General features: G+C 55.9%; 1 protein-coding gene across 1 annotated transcript; it reads left to right on the top strand.

The window, feature by feature from the left end:
• Positions 1-294: 294 nt before the first annotated feature.
• On the top strand, positions 295-22994 carry LOC118941546 (mucin-2-like; the record flags this gene model as incomplete). Its single annotated transcript, XM_036955484.1, has 2 exons — positions 295-1154; positions 22868-22994. Coding segments are annotated over 2 exons (987 nt in total), but the record flags the coding sequence as incomplete, so codon positions are not given.
• Positions 22995-24076: the final 1082 nt, after the last annotated feature.

Here is a 24076-nt window from a genome sequence, read left to right as displayed (position 1 = left end):
ACAGAAGCTCCCACAACAACCACAGCGACTCCCAAAACAACCACTGTGACTCCCACTACAACAACAGAGGCTCCCACAACAACCACAGAGACTCCCACAACAACTACAGCGGCTCCCACAACAACCACAGTGGCCCCCACTACAACCACAGAGGCTCCCACTACAACCACAGCGGCTCCCACTACAACCACAGCGGCTCCCACTACAACCACTGCGGCTCCCACTACAACCACAGCGGCTCCCACTACAACCACAGCGGCTCCCACTACAACCACAGCGGCTCCCTCTACAACCACAGCTGCTCCCACAACAACCACTGTGGCTCCCACTACAACCACAGCGGCTCCCTCTACAACCACAGCTGCTCCCACTACAACCACTGTGGCTCCCAAAACAACCACAGCGGCTCCCACAACAACCACAGCTTACCTCACAACAACCACAGAAGCTCCCACAACAACCACAGCGACTCCCAAAACAACCACTGTGACTCCCACTACAACAACAGAGGCTCCCACAACAACCACAGAGACTCCCACTACAACCACAGCGGCTCCCACTACAACCACAGCGGCTCCCACTACAACCACTGCGGCTCCCACTACAACCACAGCGGCTCCCACTACAACCACAGCGGCTCCCACTACAACCACAGCGGCTCCATCTACAACCACAGCTGCTCCCACAACAACCACTGTGGCTCCCACTACAACCACAGCGGCTCCCTCTACAACCACAGCTGCTCCCACTACAACCACTGTGGCTCCCAAAACAACCACAGCGGCTCCCACAACAACCACAGCTTACCTCACAACAACCACAGAAGCTCCCACAACAACCACAGCGACTCCCAAAACAACCACTGTGACTCCCACTACAACAACAGAGGCTCCCACAACAACCACAGAGACTCCCACAACAACTACAGCGGCTCCCACAACAACCACAGCGGCTCCCACTACAACCACAGCGGCTCCCACTACAACCACAGCGGCTCCCACTACAACCACAGCTGATGTTATAACAACGACATCAGCTCCCACTACGACCACAACATATCCCACTACAACCACTGCGGCTCCCACTACAACCACAGCGGCTCCCACTACAACCGCAGCTGCTCCCACTACAACCACAGCGGCTCCCAGTACAACCACAGCTGCTCCCACTACAACCACTGTGGCTTCCACTACAACCACAGCGGCTCCCACAACAACCACAGCGGCTCCCACTACAACCACAGCGGCTCCCATTACAACCACAGTGGCTCCCACTATATCCACCGCGGCTACCACAACAACCACAGCTTACCTCACAACATCCACAGAACCTCCCTCAACAACCACATCGACTCCCACAACAACCACAGTGGCTCCCACAACAACCACAGTGGCTCCCACAACAACCACAGCTTACCCCACAACAACCACAGAGGCTCCCACAACAACCATAGAAGCTCCCACAACAACCACAGCGACTCCCACTACAACAACACTTCCCACAACAACCACAGTGGCTCCCACACCAACCACAGCTTACCCCACAACAACCACAGCGACACCCACAACAACCACAGCGGCTCCCACTACAACCACAGCTGCTCCCACTACAACCACAGCGCCTCCCACTACAACCACAGCATCTCCCACTACAACAGCTCACATAGGAACAACAAAAGCTGGTGTAACCACATCCACTGCTGGCCCTACAACAACGGCTCCCACAACAACCACAGCTGCTCTCACTGCAACCACAGCAACTCCCACACCAACCACAGCGGCTCCCAGTACAACCACATTGGCTCCCACAAAAACAACAGAGGCTCCCACAACAACCACAGCGACTCCCACAACAACTACTGCGGCTCCCACAACAACAGCAGCGCCTCCCACAACAACCACAGTGGCCCCCACTACAACCACAGCGGCTCCCACAACAACCACAGCGGCTCCAACTACAACCACAGTGTCTCCCACTACAACAGCTGCCATATCAACAACAAATGCTGAGGTAACAACATCCACTGCTGGCCCTACCACAACGGCTCCCACAACAACCACAGCGGCTCCAACTACAACCACAGCGGCTCCGACTACAACCACATTGGCTCCCACAACAATCACAGCGACTCCCACAACAACTACAGCGACTCCCACAAAAACTACTGTGGCTCCCACAACAACCGCAGCGCCTCCCACAACAACCACAGCGGCTCCAACTACAACCACAGTGTCTCCCACTACAACAGCTGCCATATCAACAACAAATGCTGAGGTAACAACATCCACTGCTGGCCCTACCACAACGGCTCCCACTACAACCACAGCGGCTCCCACAACAACTACTGCGGCTCCCACAACAACCGCAGCGCCTCCCACAACAACCACAGTGGCCCCCACTACAACCACAGCGGCTCCCACAACAACCACAGCGGCTCCAACTACAACCACAGTGTCTCCCACTACAACAGCTGCCATATCAACAACAAATGCTGAGGTAACAACATCCACTGCTGTCCCTACCACAACCGCAGCTGCTCCCACTACAACCACAGCGGCTCCCAGTACAACCACAGCTGCTCCCACTACAACCACTGTGGCTTCCACTACAACCACAGCGGCTCTCATAACAACCACAGCGGCTCACACTACAACCACAGCGGCTCCCACTACAACCACAGCGGCTCCCACTATATCCACCGCGGCTACCACAACAACCACAGCTTACCTCACAACATCCACAGAACCTCCCTCAACAACCACATCGACTCCCACAACAACCACAGTGGCTCCCACACCAACCACAGCTTACCCCACAACAACCACAGCGACACCCACAACAACCACAGCGGCTCCCACTACAACCACAGCTAATCCCACTACAACCACAGCGCCTCCCACTACAACCACAGCATCTCCCACTACAACAGCTCACATAGGAACAACAAAAGCTGGTGTAACCACATCCACTGCTGGCCCTACAACAACGGCTTCCACAACAACCACAGCTGCTCTCACTGCAACCACAGCAACTCCCACACCAACCACAGCGGCTCCCAGTACAACCACATTGGCTCCCACAAAAACAACAGAGGCTCCCACAACAACCACAGCGACTCCCACAACAACTACTGCGGCTCCCACAACAACAGCAGCGCCTCCCACAACAACCACAGTGGCCCCCACTACAACCACAGCGGCTCCCACAACAACCACAGCGGCTCCAACTACAACCACAGTGTCTCCCACTACAACAGCTGCCATATCAACAACAAATGCTGAGGTAACAACATCCACTGCTGGCCCTACCACAACGGCTCCCACTACAACCACAGCGGCTCCCACAACAACCACAGCGGCTCCCACAACAACCACAGCGGCTCCAACTACAACCACAGCGGCTCCGACTACAACCACATTGGCTCCCACAACAATCACAGCGACTCCCACAACAACTACAGCGACTCCCACAAAAACTACTGTGGCTCCCACAACAACCGCAGCGCCTCCCACAACAACCACAGCGGCTCCAACTACAACCACAGTGTCTCCCACTACAACAGCTCCCATATCAACAAAAAATGCTGAGGTAACAACATCCACTGCTGGCCCTACCACAACGGCTCCCACTACAACCACAGCGGCTCCCACAACAACTACTGCGGCTCCCACAACAACCGCAGCGCCTCCCACAACAACCACAGTGGCCCCCACTACAACCACAGCGGCTCCCACAACAACCACAGCGGCTCCAACTACAACCACAGTGTCTCCCACTACAACAGCTGCCATATCAACAACAAATGCTGAGGTAACAACATCCACTGCTGTCCCTACCACAACGGCTCATACAACAACCACAGCGGCTCCCACTACAACCACAGCGGCTCCCACTACAACCACAGCGGCTCCCACTACAACCACAGCGGCTCCGACTACAACCACATTGGCTCCCACAACAACCACAGAGGCTCCCACAACAACCACAGCGACTTCCACAACAACTACAGCGACTACCACAACAACTACTGCGGCTCCCACAACAACCGCAGCGCCTCCCACAACAACCACAGCGACTCCAACTACAACCACAGTGTCTCCCACTACAACAGCTCCCATATCAACAACAAATGGTGATGTAACAACATCCACTGCTGGCCCTACCACAACGGCTCCCACTACAACCACAGCGGCTCCCACTACAACCACAGCGGCTCCCAAAACAACTACTGCGGCTCCCACAACAACCGCAGCGCCTCCCACAACAACCACAGTGGCCCCCACTACAACCACAGCGGCTCTCACAACAACCACAGCGGCTCCAACTACAACCACAGTGTCTCCCACTACAACAGCTGCCATATCAACAACAAATGCTGAGGTAACAACATCCACTGCTGGCCCTACCACAACGGCTCCCACTACAACCACAGCGGCTCCCACTACAACCACAGCGGCTCCCACTACAACCACAGCGGCTCCCACTACAACCACAGCGGCTCCGACTACAACCACATTGGCTCCCACAACAACCACAGAGGCTCCCACAACAACCACAGCGACTCCCACAACAACTACAGCGACTACCACAACAACTACTGCGGCTCCCACAACAACCGCAGCGCCTCCCACAACAACCACAGCGACTCCAACTACAACCACAGTGTCTCCCACTACAACAGCTCCCATATCAACAACAAATGCTGAGGTAACAACATCCACTGCTGGCCCTACCACAACGGCTCCCACTACAACCACAGCGGCTCCCACTACAACCACAGCGGCTCCCACAACAACTACTGCGGCTCCCACAACAACCGCAGCGCCTCCCACAACAACCACAGTGGCCCCCACTACAACCACAGCGGCTCTCACAACAACCACAGCGGCTCCAACTACAACCACAGTGTCTCCCACTACAACAGCTGCCATATCAACAACAAATGCTGAGGTAACAACATCCACTGCTGGCCCTACCACAACGGCTCCCACTACAACCACAGCGGCTCCCACAACAACCACAGCGGCTCCCACAACAACCACAGCGGCTCCAACTACAACCACAGCGGCTCCGACTACAACCACATTGGCTCCCACAACAACCACAGCGACTCCCACAACAACTACAGCGACTCCCACAACAACTACTGTGGCTCCCACAACAACCGCAGCGCCTCCCACAACAACCACAGCGGCACCAACTACAACCACAGTGTCTCCCACTGCAACAGCTCCCATATCAACAACAAATGCTGAGGTAACAACATCCACTGCTGGCCCTACCACAACGGCTCCCACTACAACCACAGCGGCTCCCACAACAACTACTGCGGCTCCCAAAACAACCGCAGCGCCTCCCACAACAACCACAGTGGCCCCCACTACAACCACAGCGGCTCCAACTACAACCACAGTGTCTCCCACTACAACAGCTGCCATATCAACAACAAATGCTGAGGTAACAACATCCACTGCTGGCCCTACCACAACGGCTCCCACTACAACCACAGCGGCTCCCACTACAACCACAGCGACTCCAACTACAACCACAGTGTCTCCCACTACAACAGCTCCCATATCAACAACAAATGCTGAGGTAACAACATCCACTGCTGGCCCTACCACAACGGCTCCCACTACAACCACAGCGGCTCCCACTACAACCACAGCGGCTCCCACAACAACTACTGCGGCTCCCACAACAACCGCAGCGCCTCCCACAACAACCACAGTGGCCCCCACTACAACCACAGCGGCTCTCACAACAACCACAGCGGCTTCAACTACAACCACAGTGTCTCCCACTACAACAGCTGCCATATCAACAACAAATGCTGAGGTAACAACATCCACTGCTGGCCCTACCACAACGGCTCCCACTACAACCACAGCGGCTCCCACAACAACCACAGCGGCTCCCACAACAACCACAGCGGCTCCAACTACAACCACAGCGGCTCCGACTACAACCACATTGGCTCCCACAACAACCACAGCGGCTCCCACAACAACTACAGCGACTCCCACAACAACTACTGTGGCTCCCACAACAACCGCAGCGCCTCCCACAACAACCACAGCGGCTCCAACTACAACCACAGTGTCTCCCACTACAACAGCTCCCATATCAACAACAAATGCTGAGGTAACAACATCCACTGCTGGCCCTACCACAACGGCTCCCACTACAACCACAGCGGCTCCCACAACAATTACTGCGGCTCCCAAAACAACCGCAGCGCCTCCCACAACAACCACAGTGGCCCCCACTACAACCACAGCGGCTCCCACAACAACCACAGCGGCTCCAACTACAACCACAGTGTCTCCCACTACAACAGCTGCCATATCAACAACAAATGCTGAGGTAACAACATCCACTGCTGGCCCTACCACAACGGCTCCCACTACAACCACAGCGGCTCCCACTACAACCACAGCGACTCCAACTACAACCACAGTGTCTCCCACTACAACAGCTCCCATATCAACAACAAATGCTGAGGTAACAACATCCACTGCTGGCCCTACCACAACGGCTCCCACTACAACCACAGCGGCTCCCACAACAACCACAGCGGCTCCCACAACAACTACTGTGGCTCCCACAACAACCGCAGCGCCTCCCACAACAACCACAGTGGCCCCCACTACAACCACAGCGGCTCTCACAACAACCACAGCGGCTCCAACTACAACCACAGTGTCTCCCACTACAACAGCTGCCATATCAACAACAAATGCTGAGGTAACAACATCCACTGCTGGCCCTACCACAACGGCTCCCACTACAACCACAGCGGCTCCCACAACAACCACAGCGGCTCCCACAACAACCACAGCGGCTCCAACTACAACCACAGCGGCTCCGACTACAACCACATTGGCTCCCACAACAACCACAGCGGCTCCCACAACAACTACAGCGACTCCCACAACAACTACTGTGGCTCCCACAACAACCGCAGCGCCTCCCACAACAACCACAGCGGCTCCAACTACAACCACAGTGTCTCCCACTACAACAGCTCCCATATCAACAACAAATGCTGAGGTAACAACATCCACTGCTGGCCCTGACACAACGGCTCCCACTACAACCACAGCGGCTCCCACAACAACTACTGCGGCTCCCAAAACAACCGCAGCGCCTCCCACAACAACCACAGTGGCCCCCACTACAACCACAGCGGCTCCCACAACAACCACAGCGGCTCCAACTACAACCACAGTGTCTCCCACTACAACAGCTGCCATATCAACAACAAATGCTGAGGTAACAACATCCACTGCTGGCCCTACCACAACGGCTCCCACTACAACCACAGCGGCTCCCACTACAACCACAGCGGCTTCGACTACAACCACATTGGCTCCCACAACAACCACAGAGGCTCCCACAACAACCACAGCGACTCCCACAACAACTACAGCGACTACCACAACAACTACTGCGGCTCACACAACAACCGCAGCGCCTCCCACAACAACCACAGCGACTCCAACTACAACCACAGTGTCTCCCACTACAACAGCTCCCATATCAACAACAAATGCTGAGGTAACAACATCCACTGCTGGCCCTACCACAACGGCTCCCACTACAACCACAGCGGCTCCCACTACAACCACAGAGGCTCCCACAACAACTACTGCGACTCCCACAACAACCACTGTGACTCCCACTACAACAACAGAGGCTCCCACAACAACCACAGAGACTCCCACAACAACTACAGCGGCTCCCACAACAACCACAGCGGCTCCCACTACAACCACAGCGGCTCCCACTACAACCACAGCGGCTCCCACTACAACCACAGCTGATGTTATAACAACGACATCAGCTCCCACTACGACCACAACATCTCCCACTACAACCACTGCGGCTCCCACTACAACCACAGCGGCTCCCACTACAACCGCAGCTGCTCCCACTACAACCACAGCGGCTCCCAGTACAACCACAGCTGCTCCCACTACAACCACTGTGGCTTCCACTACAACCACAGCGGCTCCCACAACAACCACAGCGGCTCCCACTACAACCACAGCGGCTCCCATTACAACCACAGCGGCTCCCACTATATCCACCGCGGCTACCACAACAACCACAGCTTACCTCACAACATCCACAGAACCTCCCTCAACAACTACTGCGGCTCCCACAACAACCGCAGCGCCTCCCACAACAACCACAGTGGCCCCCACTACAACCACAGCGGCTCTCACAACAACCACAGCGGCTCCAACTACAACCACAGTGTCTCCCACTACAACAGCTGCCATATCAACAACAAATGCTGAGGTAACAACATCCACTGCTGGCCATACCACAACGGCTCCCACTACAACCACAGCGGCTCCCACTACAACCACAGCGGCTCCCACTACAACCACAGCGGCTCCCACTACAACCACAGCGGCTCCGACTACAACCACATTGACTCCCACAACAACCACAGAGGCTCCCACAACAACCACAGCGACTCCCACAACAACTACAGCGACTACCACAACAACTACTGCGGCTCCCACAACAACCGCAGCGCCTCCCACAACAACCACAGCGACTCCAACTACAACCACAGTGTCTCCCACTACAACAGCTCCCATATCAACAACAAATGCTGAGGTAACAACATCCACTGCTGGCCCTACCACAACGGCTCCCACTACAACCACAGCGGCTCCCACTACAACCACAGCGGCTCCCACAACAACTACTGTGGCTCCCACAACAACCGCAGCGCCTCCCACAACAACCACAGTGGCCCCCACTACAACCACAGCGGCTCTCACAACAACCACAGCGGCTCCAACTACAACCACAGTGTCTCCCACTACAACAGCTGCCATATCAACAACAAATGCTGAGGTAACAACATCCACTGCTGGCCCTACCACAACGGCTCCCACTACAACCACAGCGGCTCCCACAACAACCACAGCGGCTCCCACAACAACCACAGCGGCTCCAACTACAACCACAGCGGCTCCGACTACAACCACATTGGCTCCCACAACAACCACAGCGACTCCCACAACAACTACAGCGACTCCCACAACAACTACTGTGGCTCCCACAACAACCGCAACGCCTCCCACAACAACCACAGCGGCTCCAACTACAACCACAGTGTCTCCCACTACAACAGCTGCCATATCAACAACAAATGCTGAGGTAACAACATCCACTGCTGGCCCTACCACAACGGCTCCCACTACAACCACAGCGGCTCCCACTACAACCACAGCGACTCCAACTACAACCACAGTGTCTCCCACTACAACAGCTCCCATATCAACAACAAATGCTGAGGTAACAACATCCACTGCTGGCCCTACCACAACGGCTCCCACTACAACCACAGCGGCTCCCACTACAACCACAGCGGCTCCCACAACAACTACTGCGGCTCCCACAACAACCGCAGCGCCTCCCACAACAACCACAGTGGCCCCCACTACAACCACAGCGGCTCCCACTACAACCACAGCGGCTCCCACTACAACCACAGCGGCTCCCACTACAACCACTGCGGCTCCCACTACAACCACAGCGGCTCCCACTACAACCACAGCGGCTCCCACTACAACCACAGCGGCTCCCTCTACAACCACAGCTGCTCCCACAACAACCACTGTGGCTCCCACTACAACCACAGCGGCTCCCTCTACAACCACAGCTGCTCCCACTACAACCACTGTGGCTCCCAAAACAACCACAGCGGCTCCCACAACAACCACAGCTTACCTCACAACAACCACAGAAGCTCCCACAACAACCACAGCGACTCCCAAAACAACCACTGTGACTCCCACTACAACAACAGAGGCTCCCACAACAACCACAGAGACTCCCACAACAACTACAGCGGCTCCCACAACAACCACAGCGGCTCCCACTACAACCACAGCGGCTCCCACTACAACCACAGCGGCTCCCACTACAACCACAGCTGATGTTATAACAACGACATCAGCTCCCACTACGACCACAACATCTCCCACTACAACCACTGCGGCTCCCACTACAACCACAGCGGCTCCCACTACAACCGCAGCTGCTCCCACTACAACCACAGCGGCTCCCAGTACAACCACAGCTGCTCCCACTACAACCACTGTGGCTTCCACTACAACCACAGCGGCTCCCACAACAACCACAGCGGCTCCCACTACAACCACAGCGGCTCCCATTACAACCACAGTGGCTCCCACTATATCCACCGCGGCTACCACAACAACCACAGCTTACCTCACAACATCCACAGAACCTCCCACAACAACCACATCGACTCCCACAACAACCACAGTGGCTCCCACAACAACCACAGTGGCTCCCACAACAACCACAGCTTACCCCACAACAACCACAGAGGCTCCCACAACAACCATAGAAGCTCCCACAACAACCACAGCGACTCCCACTACAACAACACTTCCCACAACAACCACAGTGGCTCCCACACCAAACACAGCTTACCCCACAACAACCACAGCGACACCCACAACAACCACAGCGGCTCCCACTACAACCACAGCTGCTCCCACTACAACCACAGCGCCTCCCACTACAACCACAGCATCTCCCACTACAACAGCTCACATAGGAACAACAAAAGCTGGTGTAACCACATCCACTGCTGGCCCTACAACAACGGCTCCCACAACAACCACAGCTGCTCTCACTGCAACCACAGCAACTCCCACACCAACCACAGCGGCTCCCACTACAACCACAGCGGCTCCCACTACAACCACAGCTGATGTTATAACAACGACATCAGCTCCCACTACGACCACAACATCTCCCACTACAACCACTGCGGCTCCCACTACAACCACAGCGGCTCCCACTACAACCGCAGCTGCTCCCACTACAACCACAGCGGCTCCCAGTACAACCACAGCTGCTCCCACTACAACCACTGTGGCTTCCACTACAACCACAGCGGCTCTCATAACAACCACAGCTGCTCACACTACAACCACAGCGGCTCCCACTACAACCACAGCGGCTCCCACTATATCCACCGCGGCTACCACAACAACCACAGCTTACCTCACAACATCCACAGAACCTCCCTCAACAACCACATCGACTCCCACAACAACCACAGTGGCTCCCACAACAACCACAGTGGCTCCCACAACAACCACAGCTTACCCCACAACAACCACAGAGGCTCCCGCAACAACCATAGAAGCTCCCACAACAACCACAGCGACTCCCACTACAACAACACTTCCCACAACAACCACAGTGGCTCCCACACCAACCACAGCTTACCCCACAACAACCACAGCGACACCCACAACAACCACAGCGGCTCCCACTACAACCACAGCTGCTCCCACTACAACCACAGCGCCTCCCACTACAACCACAGCATCTCCCACTACAACAGCTCACATAGGAACAACAAAAGCTGGTGTAACCACATCCACTGCTGGCCCTACAACAACGGCTCCCACAACAACCACAGCTGCTCTCACTGCAACCACAGCAACTCCCACACCAACCACAGCGGCTCCCAGTACAACCACATTGGCTCCCACAAAAACAACAGAGGCTCCCACAACAACCACAACGACTCCCACAACAACTACTGCGGCTCCCACAACAACAGCAGCGCCTCCCACAACAACCACAGTGGCCCCCACTACAACCACAGCGGCTCCCACAACAACCACAGCGGCTCCAACTACAACCACAGTGTCTCCCACTACAACAGCTGCCATATCAACAACAAATGCTGAGGTAACAACATCCACTGCTGGCCCTACCACAACGGCTCCCACTACAACCACAGCGGCTCCCACAACAACCACAGCGGCTCCCACAACAACCACAGCGGCTCCAACTACAACCACAGCGGCTCCGACTACAACCACATTGGCTCCCACAACAATCACAGCGACTCCCACAACAACTACAGCGACTCCCACAAAAACTACTGTGGCTCCCACAACAACCGCAGCGCCTCCCACAACAACCACAGCGGCTCCAACTACAACCACAGTGTCTCCCACTACAACAGCTCCCATATCAACAAAAAATGCTGAGGTAACAACATCCACTGCTGGCCCTACCACAACGGCTCCCACTACAACCACAGCGGCTCCCACAACAACTACTGCGGCTCCCACAACAACCGCAGCGCCTCCCACAACAACCACAGTGGCCCCCACTACAACCACAGCGGCTCCCACAACAACCACAGCGGCTCCAACTACAACCACAGTGTCTCCCACTACAACAGCTGCCATATCAACAACAAATGCTGAGGTAACAACATCCACTGCTGTCCCTACCACAACGGCTCATACAACAACCACAGCGGCTCCCACTACAACCACAGCGGCTCCCACTACAACCACAGCGGCTCCCACTACAACCACAGCGGCTCCGACTACAACCACATTGGCTCCCACAACAACCACAGAGGCTCCCACAACAACCACAGCGACTTCCACAACAACTACAGCGACTACCACAACAACTACTGCGGCTCCCACAACAACCGCAGCGCCTCCCACAACAACCACAGCGACTCCAACTACAACCACAGTGTCTCCCACTACAACAGCTCCCATATCAACAACAAATGGTGAGGTAACAACATCCACTGCTGGCCCTACCACAACGGCTCCCACTACAACCACAGCGGCTCCCACTACAACCACAGCGGCTCCCACAACAACTACTGCGGCTCCCACAACAACCGCAGAGCCTCCCACAACAACCACAGTGGCCCCCACTACAACCACAGCGGCTCTCACAACAACCACAGCGGCTCCAACTACAACCACAGTGTCTCCCACTACAACAGCTGCCATATCAACAACAAATGCTGAGGTAACAACATCCACTGCTGGCCCTACCACAACGGCTCCCACTACAACCACAGCGGCTCCCACTACAACCACAGCGGCTCCCACTACAACCACAGCGGCTCTCACTACAACCACAGCGGCTCCGACTACAACCACATTGGCTCCCACAACAACCACAGAGGCTCCCACAACAACCACAGCGACTCCCACAACAACTACAGCGACTACCACAACAACTACTGCGGCTCCCACAACAACCGCAGCGCCTCCCACAACAACCACAGCGACTCCAACTACAACCACAGTGTCTCCCACTACAACAGCTCCCATATCAACAACAAATGCTGAGGTAACAACATCCACTGCTGGCCCTACCACAACGGCTCCCACTACAACCACAGCGGCTCCCACTACAACCACAGCGGCTCCCACAACAACTACTGCGGCTCCCACAACAACCGCAGCGCCTCCCACAACAACCACAGTGGCCCCCACTACAACCACAGCGGCTCTCACAACAACCACAGCGGCTCCAACTACAACCACAGTGTCTCCCACTACAACAGCTGCCATATCAACAACAAATGCTGAGGTAACAACATCCACTGCTGGCCCTACCACAACGGCTCCCACTACAACCACAGCGGCTCCCACAACAACCACAGCGGCTCCCACAACAACCACAGCGGCTCCAACTACAACCACAGCGGCTCCGACTACAACCACATTGGCTCCCACAACAACCACAGCGACTCCCACAACAACTACAGCGACTCCCACAACAACTACTGTGGCTCCCACAACAACCGCAGCGCCTCCCACAACAACCACAGCGGCACCAACTACAACCACAGTGTCTCCCACTGCAACAGCTCCCATATCAACAACAAATGCTGAGGTAACAACATCCACTGCTGGCCCTACCACAACGGCTCCCACTACAACCACAGCGGCTCCCACAACAACTACTGCGGCTCCCAAAACAACCGCAGCGCCTCCCACAACAACCACAGTGGCCCCCACTACAACCACAGCGGCTCCAACTACAACCACAGTGTCTCCCACTACAACAGCTGCCATATCAACAACAAATGCTGAGGTAACAACATCCACTGCTGGCCCTACCACAACGGCTCCCACTACAACCACAGCGGCTCCCACTACAACCACAGCGACTCCAACTACAACCACAGTGTCTCCCACTACAACAGCTCCCATATCAACAACAAATGCTGAGGTAACAACATCCACTGCTGGCCCTACCACAACGGCTCCCACTACAACCACAGCGGCTCCCACTACAACTACTGCGGCTCCCACAACAACCGCAGCGCCTCCCACAACAACCACAGTGGCCCCCACTACAACCACAGCGGCTCTCACAACAACCACAGCGGCTCCAACTACAACCACAGTGTCTCCCACTACAACAGCTGCCATATCAACAACAAATGCTGAGGTAACAACATCCACTGCTGGCCCTACCACAACGGCTCCCACAACAACCACAGCGGCTCCCACAACAACCACAGCGGCTCCAACTACAACCACAGCGGCTCCGACTACAACCACATTGGCTCCCACAACAACCACAGCGACTCCCACAACAACTACAGCGACTCCCACAACAACTACTGTGGCTCCCACAACAACCGCAGCGCCTCCCACAACAACCACAGCGGCTCCAACTACAACCACAGTGTCTCCCACTACAACAGCTCCCATATCAACAACAAATGCTGAGGTAACAACATCCACTGCTGGCCCTACCACAACGGCTCCCACTACAACCACAGCGGCTCCCACAACAACTACTGCGGCTCCCAAAACAACCGCAGCGCCTCCCACAACAACCACAGTGGCCCCCACTACAACCACAGCGGCTCCCACAACAACCACAGCGGCTCCAACTACAACCACAGTGTCTCCCACTACAACAGCTGCCATATCAACAACAAATGCTGAGGTAACAACATCCACTGCTGTCCCTACCACAACGGCTCCCACTACAACCACAGCGGCTCCCACTACAACCACAGCGGCTTCGACTACAACCACATTGGCTCCCACAACAACCACAGAGGCTCCCACAACAACCACAGCGACTCCCACAACAACTACAGCGACTACCACAACAACTACTGCGGCTCACACAACAACCGCAGCGCCTCCCACAACAACCACAGCGACTCCAACAACAACCACAGTGTCTCCCACTACAACAGCTCCCATATCAACAACAAATGCTGAGGTAACAACATCCACTGCTGGCCCTACCACAACGGCTCCCACTACAACCACAGCGGCTCCCACTACAACCACAGAGGCTCCCACAACAACTACTGCGGCTCCCACAACAACCGCAGCGCCTCCCACAACAACCACAGTGGCCCCCACTACAACCACAGCGGCTCTCACAACAACCACAGCGGCTACAACTACAACCACAGTGTCTCCCACTACAACAGCTGCCATATCAACAACAAATGCTGAGGTAACAACATCCACTGCTGGCCCTACCACAACGGCTCCCACTACAACCACAGCGGCTCCCACAACAACCACAGCGGCTCCTACTACATCCACAGCGTCTCCCACAACAACCCCAGCTGCTTCCACAACAACCACAGCTGATGTTATAACAACGACATCAGCTCCCACTACGACCACAGCATCTCCCACTACAACCACAGTGGCTACCACTACAACCACAGCTGATCCCACTACAACCACAGCGGCTCCCACTACAACAGCTCCCATATCAACAACAAATGGTGAGGTAACAACATCCACTGCTGGCCCTACCACAACGGCTCCCACTACAACCACAGCGGCTCCCACTACAACCACAGCGGCTCCCACAACAACTACTGCGGCTCCCACAACAACCGCAGAGCCTCCCACAACAACCACAGTGGCCCCCACTACAACCACAGCGGCTCTCACAACAACCACAGCGGCTCCAACTACAACCACAGTGTCTCCCACTACAACAGCTGCCATATCAACAACAAATGCTGAGGTAACAACATCCACTGCTGGCCCTACCACAACGGCTCCCACTACAACCACAGCGGCTCCCACTACAACCACAGCGGCTCCCACTACAACCACAGCGGCTCTCACTACAACCACAGCGGCTCCGACTACAACCACATTGGCTCCCACAACAACCACAGAGGCTCCCACAACAACCACAGCGACTCCCACAACAACTACAGCGACTACCACAACAACTACTGCGGCTCCCACAACAACCGCAGCGCCTCCCACAACAACCACAGCGACTCCAACTACAACCACAGTGTCTCCCACTACAACAGCTCCCATATCAACAACAAATGCTGAGGTAACAACATCCACTGCTGGCCCTACCACAACGGCTCCCACTACAACCACAGCGGCTCCCACTACAACCACAGCGGCTCCCACAACAACTACTGCGGCTCCCACAACAACCGCAGCGCCTCCCACAACAACCACAGTGGCCCCCACTACAACCACAGCGGCTCTCACAACAACCACAGCGGCTCCAACTACAACCACAGTGTCTCCCACTACAACAGCTGCCATATCAACAACAAATGCTGAGGTAACAACATCCACTGCTGGCCCTACCACAACGGCTCCCACTACAACCACAGCGGCTCCCACAACAACCACAGCGGCTCCCACAACAACCACAGCGGCTCCAACTACAACCACAGCGGCTCCGACTACAACCACATTGGCTCCCACAACAACCACAGCGACTCCCACAACAACTACAGCGACTCCCACAACAACTACTGTGGCTCCCACAACAACCGCAGCGCCTCCCACAACAACCACAGCGGCACCAACTACAACCACAGTGTCTCCCACTGCAACAGCTCCCATATCAACAACAAATGCTGAGGTAACAACATCCACTGCTGGCCCTACCACAACGGCTCCCACTACAACCACAGCGGCTCCCACAACAACTACTGCGGCTCCCAAAACAACCGCAGCGCCTCCCACAACAACCACAGTGGCCCCCACTACAACCACAGCGGCTCCAACTACAACCACAGTGTCTCCCACTACAACAGCTGCCATATCAACAACAAATGCTGAGGTAACAACATCCACTGCTGGCCCTACCACAACGGCTCCCACTACAACCACAGCGGCTCCCACTACAACCACAGCGACTCCAACTACAACCACAGTGTCTCCCACTACAACAGCTCTCATATCAACAACAAATGCTGAGGTAACAACATCCACTGCTGGCCCTACCACAACGGCTCCCACTACAACCACAGCGGCTCCCACTACAACTACTGCGGCTCCCACAACAACCGCAGCGCCTCCCACAACAACCACAGTGGCCCCCACTACAACCACAGCGGCTCTCACAACAACCACAGCGGCTCCAACTACAACCACAGTGTCTCCCACTACAACAGCTGCCATATCAACAACAAATGCTGAGGTAACAACATCCACTGCTGGCCCTACCACAACGGCTCCCACAACAACCACAGCGGCTCCCACAACAACCACAGCGGCTCCAACTACAACCACAGCGGCTCCGACTACAACCACATTGGCTCCCACAACAACCACAGCGACTCCCACAACAACTACAGCGACTCCCACAACAACTACTGTGGCTCCCACAACAACCGCAGCGCCTCCCACAACAACCACAGCGGCTCCAACTACAACCACAGTGTCTCCCACTACAACAGCTCCCATATCAACAACAAATGCTGAGGTAACAACATCCACTGCTGGCCCTACCACAACGGCTCCCACTACAACCACAGCGGCTCCCACAACAACTACTGCGGCTCCCAAAACAACCGCAGCGCCTCCCACAACAACCACAGTGGCCCCCACTACAACCACAGCGGCTCCCACAACAACCACAGCGGCTCCAACTACAACCACAGTGTCTCCCACTACAACAGCTGCCATATCAACAACAAATGCTGAGGTAACAACATCCACTGCTGTCCCTACCACAACGGCTCCCACTACAACCACAGCGGCTCCCACTACAACCACAGCGGCTTCGACTACAACCACATTGGCTCCCACAACAACCACAGAGGCTCCCACAACAACCACAGCGACTCCCACAACAACTACAGCGACTACCACAACAACTACTGCGGCTCACACAACAACCGCAGCGCCTCCCACAACAACCACAGCGACTCCAACAACAACCACAGTGTCTCCCACTACAACAGCTCCCATATCAACAACAAATGCTGAGGTAACAACATCCACTGCTGGCCCTACCACAACGGCTCCCACTACAACCACAGCGGCTCCCACTACAACCACAGAGGCTCCCACAACAACTACTGCGGCTCCCACAACAACCGCAGCGCCTCCCACAACAACCACAGTGGCCCCCACTACAACCACAGCGGCTCTCACAACAACCACAGCGGCTACAACTACAACCACAGTGTCTCCCACTACAACAGCTGCCATATCAACAACAAATGCTGAGGTAACAACATCCACTGCTGGCCCTACCACAACGGCTCCCACTACAACCACAGCGGCTCCCACTACAACCACAGCGGCTCCCACAACAACCACAGCGGCTCCCACTACAACCACAGCGGCTCCCACAACAACCACAGCGGCTCCCACTACAACCACAGCGGCTCCGACTACAACCACATTGGCTCCCACAACAACCACAGAGGCTCCCACAACAACCACAGCGACTCCCACAACAACCGCAGCGCCTCCCACAACAACCACAGCGGCTCCCACAACAACCACAGCGGCTCCCACTACAAACACAGCGGCTCCCACTACAACCACAGCGGCTCCCACTATATCCACCGCGGCTCTCACTACAACCACAGCGGCTCCCACTACAACCACAGTGTCTCCCATTACAACCACAGTAGCTACCACTACAACCACAGCGTCTCCCACTACAACCACAGCAGCTCCCACTACAACCACAGCTGATGTTACAACAACCACAGCGGCTCCCACTACAACCACAGTGTCTCCCACTACAACAGCTCCCATATCAACAACAAAAGCTGAGGTGACAACATCCACTGCTGGCCCTACCACAACGGCTCCCACTACAACCACAGCGGCTCCCACAACAACCACAGCGGCTCCTACTACATCCACAGCGTCTCCCACAACAACCCCAGCTGCTTCCACAACAACCACAGCTGATGTTATAACAACGACATCAGCTCCCACTACGACCACAGCATCTCCCACTACAACCACAGTGGCTACCACTACAACCACAGCTGATCCCACTACAACCACAGCGGCTCCCACTACAACAGCTCACATAGGAACAACAAAAGCTGGTGTAACAACATCCACTGCTGGCCCTACAACAACGGCTCCCACAACAACCACAGCTGCTCTCACTGCAACCACAGCAACTCCCACACCAACCACAGCGGCTCCCAGTACAACCACACTGGCTCCCACAAAAACAACAGAGGCTCCCACAACAACCACAGCGACTCCCACAACAACTACTGCGGCTCCCACAACAACCGCAGCGCCTCCCACAACAACCACAGTGGCCCCCACTACAACCACAGCGGCTCCCACAACAACCACAGCGGCTCCAACTACAACCACAGTGTCTCCCACTACAACAGCTGCCATATCAACAACAAATGCTGAGGTAACAACATCCACTGCTGGCCCTACCACAACGGCTCCCACTACAACCACAGCGGCTCCCACAACAACCACAGTGGCTCCCACAACAACCACAGCGGCTCCCACAACAACCACAGCGGCTCCGACTACAACCACATTGGCTCCCACAACAACCACAGAGGCTCCCACAACAACCACAGCGACTCCCACAACAACTACAGCGACTCCCACAACAACTACTGTGGCTCCCACAACAACCGCAGCGCCTCCCACAACAACCACAGCGGCTCCAACTACAACCACAGTGTCTCCCACTACAACAGCTCCCATATCAACAACAAATGCTAAGGTAACAACATCCACTGCTGGCCCTACCACAACGGCTCCCACTACAACCACAGCGGCTCCCACTACAAACACAGCGGCTCCCACAACAACTACTGCGGCTCCCACAACAACCGCAGCGCCTCCCACAACAACCACAGTGGCCCCCACTACAACCACAGCGGCTCCCACAATAACCACAGCGGCTCCAACTACAACCACAGTATCTCCCACTACAACAGCTCCCATATCAACAACAAAAGCTGAGGTGACAGCATCCACTGCTGGCCCTACCACAACGGCTCCCACTACAACCAAAGCGGCTCCCACTACAACCACTGCGGCTCCCACTACAACCACAGTGGCTCCCACAACAACCACAGCGGCTCCCACTACAACCACAGCGTCTCCCACAACAACCCCATCTGCTTCCACAACAACCACAGCTGATGTTATAACAACGACATCAGCTCCCCCTACAACCACAGCATCTCCCACTACAACCACTGCGGCTCCCACTACAACCAATGCGGCTCCCACTACAACCACAGCGGCTCCCACTAAAACCACAGCGGCTCCCACTACAACCACAGCGGCTCCCACTACAACCACTGCGGCTCCCACTACAACCACAGCGGCTCCCACTACAACCACAGCGGCTCCCACTACAACCACAGCGGCTCCCTCTACAACCACAGCTGCTCCCACTACAACCACAGCGGCTCCCACTACAACCACAGCGGCTCCCTCTACAACCACAGCTGCTCCCACTACAACCACTGTGGCTCCCACTACAACCACAGCGGCTCCCTCTACAACCACAGCTGCTCCCACTACAACCACTGTGGCTCCCACTACAACCACAGCGGCTCCCACTACAACCACTGCGGCTCCCACTACAACCACAGCGGCTCCCACTACAACCACAGCGGCTCCCACTACAACCACAGCGGCTCCCTCTACAACCACAGCTGCTCCCACTACAACCACTGTGGCTCCCACTACAACCACAGCGGCTCCCTCTACAACCACAGTTGCTCCCACTACAACCACTGTGGCTCCCACAACAACCACTGCGGCTCCCACTACAACCACAGCGGCTCCCAATACAACCACAGCGGCTCCCACTACAACCACAACGGCTCCCTCTACAACCACAGCTGCTCCCACTACAACCACAGCGGCTCCCACTACAACCACAGCGGCTCCCTCTACAACCACAGCTGCTCCCACTACAACCACTGTGGCTCCCACTACAACCACAGCGGCTCCCTCTACAACCACAGCTGCTCCCACTACAACCACTGTGGCTCCCACTACAACCACAGCGGCTCCCACTACAACCACTGCGGCTCCCACTACAACCACAGCGGCTCCCACTACAACCACAGCGGCTCCCACTACAACCACAGCGGCTCCCTCTACAACCACAGCTGCTCCCACTACAACCACTGTGGCTCCCACTACAACCACAGCGGCTCGCTCTACAACCACAGCTGCTCCCACTACAACCACTGTGGCTCCCACAACAACCACAGCGGCTCCCACAACAACCACAGCTTACCTCACAACAACCACAGAAGCTCCCACAACAACCACAGCGACTCCCACAACAACCACTGTGACTCCCACTACAACCACAGAGGCTTCCACAACAACCACAGAGACTCCCACAACAACTACAGCGGCTCCCACAACAACCACAGCGGCTCCCACTACAACCACAGCGGCTCCCACTACAACCACAGCGGCTCCCACTACAACCACAGCTGATGTTATAACAACGACATCAGCTCCCACTACGACCACAACATCTCCCACTACAACCACTAATTCTCCCACTACAACCACAGCGGCTCCCACTACAACCGCAGCTGCTCCCACTACAACCACAGCGGCTCCCAGTACAACCACAGCTGCTCCCACTACAACCACTGTGGCTTCCACTACAACGACAGCAGCTCCCACTACAACCACAGAGGCTCCCACTACAACCACAGCGGCTCCCACTATATCCACCGCGGCTACCACAACAACCACAGCTTACCTCACAACATCCACAGAAGCTCCCTCAACAACCACAGCGACTCCCACAACAACCACAGTGGCTCCCACAACAACCACAGTGGCTCCCACAACAACCACAGCTTACCCCACAACAACCACAGAGGCTCCCACAACAACCATAGAGGCTCCCACAACAACCACAGCGACTCCCACTACAACAACATTTCCCACAACAACCACAGCGGCTCCCACACCGACCACAGCTTACCCCACAACAACCACAGCGACACCCACAACAACCACAGCGGCTCCCACTACAACCACAGCGGCTCCCATTACAACCAAAGCGGCTCCCACTACAACCACAGCTGATGTTATAACAACGACATCAGCTCCCACTACGACCACAACATCTCCCACTACAACCACTAATTCTCCCACTACAACCACAGCGGCTCCCACTACAACCACAGTGGCTCCCACAACAACCACAGCGGCTCCCACTACAACCACAGCGGCTCCGACTACAACCACATTGGCTCCCACAACAACCACAGAGGCTCCGACTACAACCACATTGGCTCCCACAACAACCACAGAGGCTCCCACAACAACCACAGCGACTCCCACAACAACTACAGCGGCTCCCACAACAACTAGAGCGGCTCCCACAACAATCACAGTGGCTCCCACTACAACCACAGCGGCTCCCATTACAACCACAGCGGCTCCCACTACAACAGCTCCCATATCAACAACAAAAGCTGAGGTGACAGCATCCACTGCTGGCCCTACCACAACGGCTCCCACTACAACCACAGCGGCTCCCACTACAACCACTGCGGCTTCCACTACAACCACAGTGGCTCCCACAACAACCACAGCTGCTCCCACTACAACCACAGCGTCTCCCACAACAACCCCATCTGCTTCCACAACAACCACAGCTGATGTTATAACAACGACATCAGCTCCCACTACGACCACAGCATCTCCCACTACAACCACTGCGGCTCCCACTACAACCACTGCGGCTCCCACTACAACCACAGCGGCTCCCACTACAACCACAACGACTCCCTCAACAACCACAGCGACTCCCACAACAACCACAGCGGCTCCAAATACAACCACGGTGTCTCCCACTACAACAGCTCCCATATCAACAACAAAAGCTGAGGTGACAAAATCCACTGCTGGCCCTACCACAACAGCTCCCACTACAACCACAGCGGCTCCTACTACAACCACTGCGGCTCCCACTACAACCACAGCGTCTCCCACTACAACAGCTGCCATATCAACAACAAAAGCTGAGGTAAGAACTTCCACTGCTGGCCCTACCACAACGGCTCCCACTACAACCACTGCGGCTCCCACTACAACCACAGCGGCTCCCACAACAACCACAGCGGCTCCCACTACAACCACTGCGGCTCCCACTACAACCACAGTGGCTCCCACAACAACCACAGCGGCTCCCACTACAACCACAGCATCTCCCACAACAACCCCATCTGCTTCCACAACAACCACAGCTGATGTTATAACAACGACATCAGCTCCCACTACGACCACAGCATCTCCCACTACAACCACTGCGGCTCCCACTACAACCACAGTGGCTCCCAGTACAACCACAGCGGCTCCCACTACAACCACAGCGGCTCCCACTACAACCACAGCTGCTCCCACTACAACCACAGCGGCTCCCTCGACAACCACAGCTGCTCCCACTACAACCACTGTGGCTCCCACTACAACCACAGCGGCTCCCACAACAACCACAGCTTATCTCACAGCAACCACAGAAGCTCCCAAAACAACCACAGCGACTCCCACAACAACCACTGTGGCTCCCACTACAACCACAGCGGCTCCCACAACAACCACAGCTTACCTCACAGCAACCACAGAAGCTCCCACAACAACCACAGCGACTCCCACAACAACCACAGCGGCTCCCACTACAACCACAGCGGCTCCCACTACAACCACAGCGGCTCCCACTACAACCACAGCTGATGTTATAACAACGACATCAGCTCCCACTACGACCACAGCATCTCACACTACAACCACTGCGGCTCCCACTACAACCAAAGCGGCTCCCACTAAAACCACAGCTGCTCCCACTACAACCACAGCGGCTCCCAGTACAACAACTGAGGCTCCCACTAAAACCACAGCGGCTCCCACTACAACCACAGCGGCTCCCACTACAACCACAGTGGCTCCCACTACAACTACAACGACTCCCT

The sequence above is a fragment of the Oncorhynchus mykiss genome, chromosome 19 (genome assembly GCF_013265735.2).
Source record: "Oncorhynchus mykiss isolate Arlee chromosome 19, USDA_OmykA_1.1, whole genome shotgun sequence".
Taxonomy (NCBI): domain Eukaryota; kingdom Metazoa; phylum Chordata; class Actinopteri; order Salmoniformes; family Salmonidae; genus Oncorhynchus; species Oncorhynchus mykiss.
The sequence above is the reverse complement of the archived record's forward strand: the minus strand, read 5'-3'. Positions and strand labels throughout refer to the sequence as shown.